Here is a 3,145-nt window from a genome sequence, read left to right as displayed (position 1 = left end):
TGAGCTCCAGCAGCTACCTGGGCTCCACGGGGTACCTGGAGTCCAGCGGCGGCTCCGAGAGCTTCGGCGGCCTGCCGAGCAAAGGCACGGGGTCCGAGTCGAGCCCTGGCCCTGCCTCCAGCACTGGCCCAGGCTCCATGGAGAGCAAAGAGTCCTGAAGCCACGGCTGGGCACCTGCCCGCCCTCCCTGCTCTCTGCAGGCCGTCTCCTCTCGAGTGCTTCTGCCCCCCTAGCGCCCCCCATCCTCCCTGTGGCTCCATCTTCTCCCGGCCCTGCCTCTGCCCCCACAGCTGTCCCCACTTCCACTTCCTGTGTCCCTGTGTCCCTTCCCATCGGCTCTTCCTCATCTCCTCTCTGTCTCCTGGTCTCTCTCTCTGATCCCCGCCCTCTTTCCCTTTCGGTCGCCCAGTCTCTTGTTGTCAAAAGTTTCCCGCTCGCTGTGTGTCTGTCTTGTCTCGCATCTGTCTCCCCGTCTCTGCTGACTCCCCTGGTTCTCCTCCCACCTCCCGTTTCTGCTTCCCCATTTCTAGTTCCTTCTCCTCGTCTCCATCCCCCAGGCGCTCCCGGCCGAGGTCCCTGTCTCAGTGGCTCCTCATTTCCTCGCCCTCCCCGTGAGCCCCCAGGACTGACCCCGAGGAAAGAATTGGAGCAGAAAGTTCAGGGTCAGCATGAGCTGTGACCACAGGAAATAAAGGGCAGAGCCCAACTGTACCCCAGCCCGGCGACAAGTGTCTGTGTGAGAGAGGGACCCGTAGACATGGCTGTTTCTTGAGCTCCAGCCCAGGGGAAAATTTATGGCCCTATTCACTCATTCATTAATTCATTCACTCATTCATTCATTCATTTTGTTGAGGCCTCCACATTTCAGGCTCTCCTGAGAACTGGGCACTGTATCAGTCAGGACAGGCTGTTATGCTGCAGTAACAAACAACCCCAGGATCTCCGTGGCTTAATGCAACAAAGGTTTACTACTGGCCGGTGCTGGTGGCCTAGTGGGGGTCACTCAGGGCTCTGCTCCATCCATCCTGGTGTCCCAGTCGCTGTCGCTGGGAGAGATAACGGCCAAGCTGCAATGACTTCTCAGTCTCCGGCCTGGATGCGACACATATCACTTCCACGAACATTTCTTGACCCCAGCAGGTCATGTGACCACACGACTTCAAAGGGTGGTGGGAAGTGCAGTCTGGAAGGAGAGGGAAATGGATATTTGTGGAGGCCCTGTTTCCGCCCCCCCGGGTCACAGAGATGAAGTAGATTGTGTCCCTTGCCTGCTGGGGCGGGTTTGGGAGTGAGACCGGTTCGAACGTCACAGAAAACTCTTTCCTGCCATTTTCCTGTTTGATGTCCTGTCAAACATTTTTTTAAAAAATAGTTTTGATTTTTAGAGAGAGAGGAAGGGAGAGAGAGAAACATCGATGCGGTAGAGAAACATCAATTGGCTGCCTCCTGCACCCCCCTCCCCCCCACCCACCGGGGTTAAGCCTGTAACCCAGGCATGTGCCCTGGCTGGGAATTGAACTGGCAATCTTTCGGCGCACCAGACGACACCCAACCAACAGCCACACCAGCTAGGACACCCCATCAACATGTAATGCAACCAAATCAAGGCAGATAATCCATCCGCCTCCTCCCTAATCCAGGAAGGTAATTCGCTGGGTCTCCTTCCCCTCAAATGGGTTGATAACAGTCCACACCTCTGAGGGATTTTTTTGAGAATGAAAAGAATCCATACAGTAAAGCCTTAGAATGGCATGCAGTAAATGTAACACACGTCTGTGATTCTGAGTGTGATGACGACAAATTGAAAGCTAAGTAGCGTTTCCTCACCTGTCAGACAATCGGTCTTGCTCTCCCTTCACCTGAGCCTACGACCTGGGGAGGCTTACCCAGGGGTCCCCCGGTAAATGCGTAACAACGGGCTCTTCAGGGAAACAATCCTGACTTGTAGTGTGGACCCGTTTCTGTGGTGTCACTGTTGCCACCTCACATTCATTTTGTTCCACATGAAGACTTGCATTTTTAAAAATATATATATTTTATTGATTTTTTACAGAGAGGATGGGAGAGGGATAGAGAGCCAGAAACATCGATGAGAGAGAGACATCGATCTGCTGCCTCCTGCACACCCCGTACTGGGGATGTGCCCGCAACCAAGGTACATGCCCTTGACTGGAATCGAACCTGGGACCCTTGAGTCCGCAGGCCGACGCTCCATCCACTGAGCCAAACCGGTCAGGGCAAGACTTGCATTTTTAAATCGGAGCTCTGGAATGTCATCCTATATAATAAAAGCCTAATATGCTAAGTGCCCAACTGTTTCTTCGACCAGTTGCTATGACGTGCCCTGACCACCAGGGGGCAGATGCTCCAACCGGTAGGTTAGCTTGCTGTCCCTGGCCTCTAAAATATTTCTTCTAGCCCTAGCTGGTTTGGCTCAGTGGTTAGAGCGTCAGCCTGCAGACTGAAGGGTCCCAGGTTTGATTCCGGTCAAGGGCACATGCCCGGGTTTCGGGTTCGATCCCCAGTTGGGGGTGTACAGGAAGCAGCCGATCAATGATTCTCTCTCATCATTAATATTTCTATTTCTCTCTCCCTTCCTTTCTGAAATCAATAAAAAAAATATATTAAAATATTTCTTCTAATTTCAATGTGCACCAATGCATGCACCGGGCCTCTAGTTAATTTATATATACAGTGTAAGAAAACAGCTGACCCATGCAAACTCAATCTTACGGCCAAAAATGGAGAAAAGGCTGAATTACATTATGCTCAATAGCAGTAAAATGTGGAGTGTTTAGTGTTTTCCCCAGGAAGGAGGCTGAAACTGGCCCTGCGACCTGCAAGCTGTGTGGCCTTGGACGTGTGTCTGCACCTCTCTGAGCTCAGTTCCTCTTTTGGAAATCAGAGCTGGCAGTGAGTCCTGAGAAATACCACTGGGGGCGCGTGGTCTGGGGACCAACCCTTTCCCACCGTAATTGGTGACCAGGGATCATCCAGGACAGTGGGAAACTCTATCTTGCCTTGTCAGTGGAGACTCGGAAATGTAGCCAGCATTTAAAAACAGAAACAGCCCTAACCGGTTTGGCTCAGTGGATAGAGCGTCGGCCTGTGGACTCAAGGGTCCCAGGTTCGATTCCGGTCAAGG

General features: G+C 52.6%; 1 protein-coding gene across 1 annotated transcript in view; it reads left to right on the top strand.

Moving 5' to 3' along the window:
• The window catches only part of CCDC114 (coiled-coil domain containing 114), a 29,090-nt gene extending 28,374 nt beyond the window's left edge, over positions 1-716 (top strand). Inside the window, exon 13 of the mRNA XM_014550419.1 lies at positions 3-716. Coding sequence (XP_014405905.1) covers positions 3-158 — 156 coding nt within the window. The 3' untranslated portion in view covers positions 159-716. The remainder of the gene's footprint in view (positions 1-2) is intronic.
• The last annotated feature ends 2,429 nt before the right edge of the window (positions 717-3,145 follow it).

The sequence above is a fragment of the Myotis brandtii genome, unplaced genomic scaffold (assembly GCF_000412655.1).
Source record: "Myotis brandtii unplaced genomic scaffold, ASM41265v1 scaffold601, whole genome shotgun sequence".
In the NCBI taxonomy this organism is placed as follows: domain Eukaryota; kingdom Metazoa; phylum Chordata; class Mammalia; order Chiroptera; family Vespertilionidae; genus Myotis; species Myotis brandtii.
This window is presented reverse-complemented; position numbering and strand designations above follow the sequence as displayed.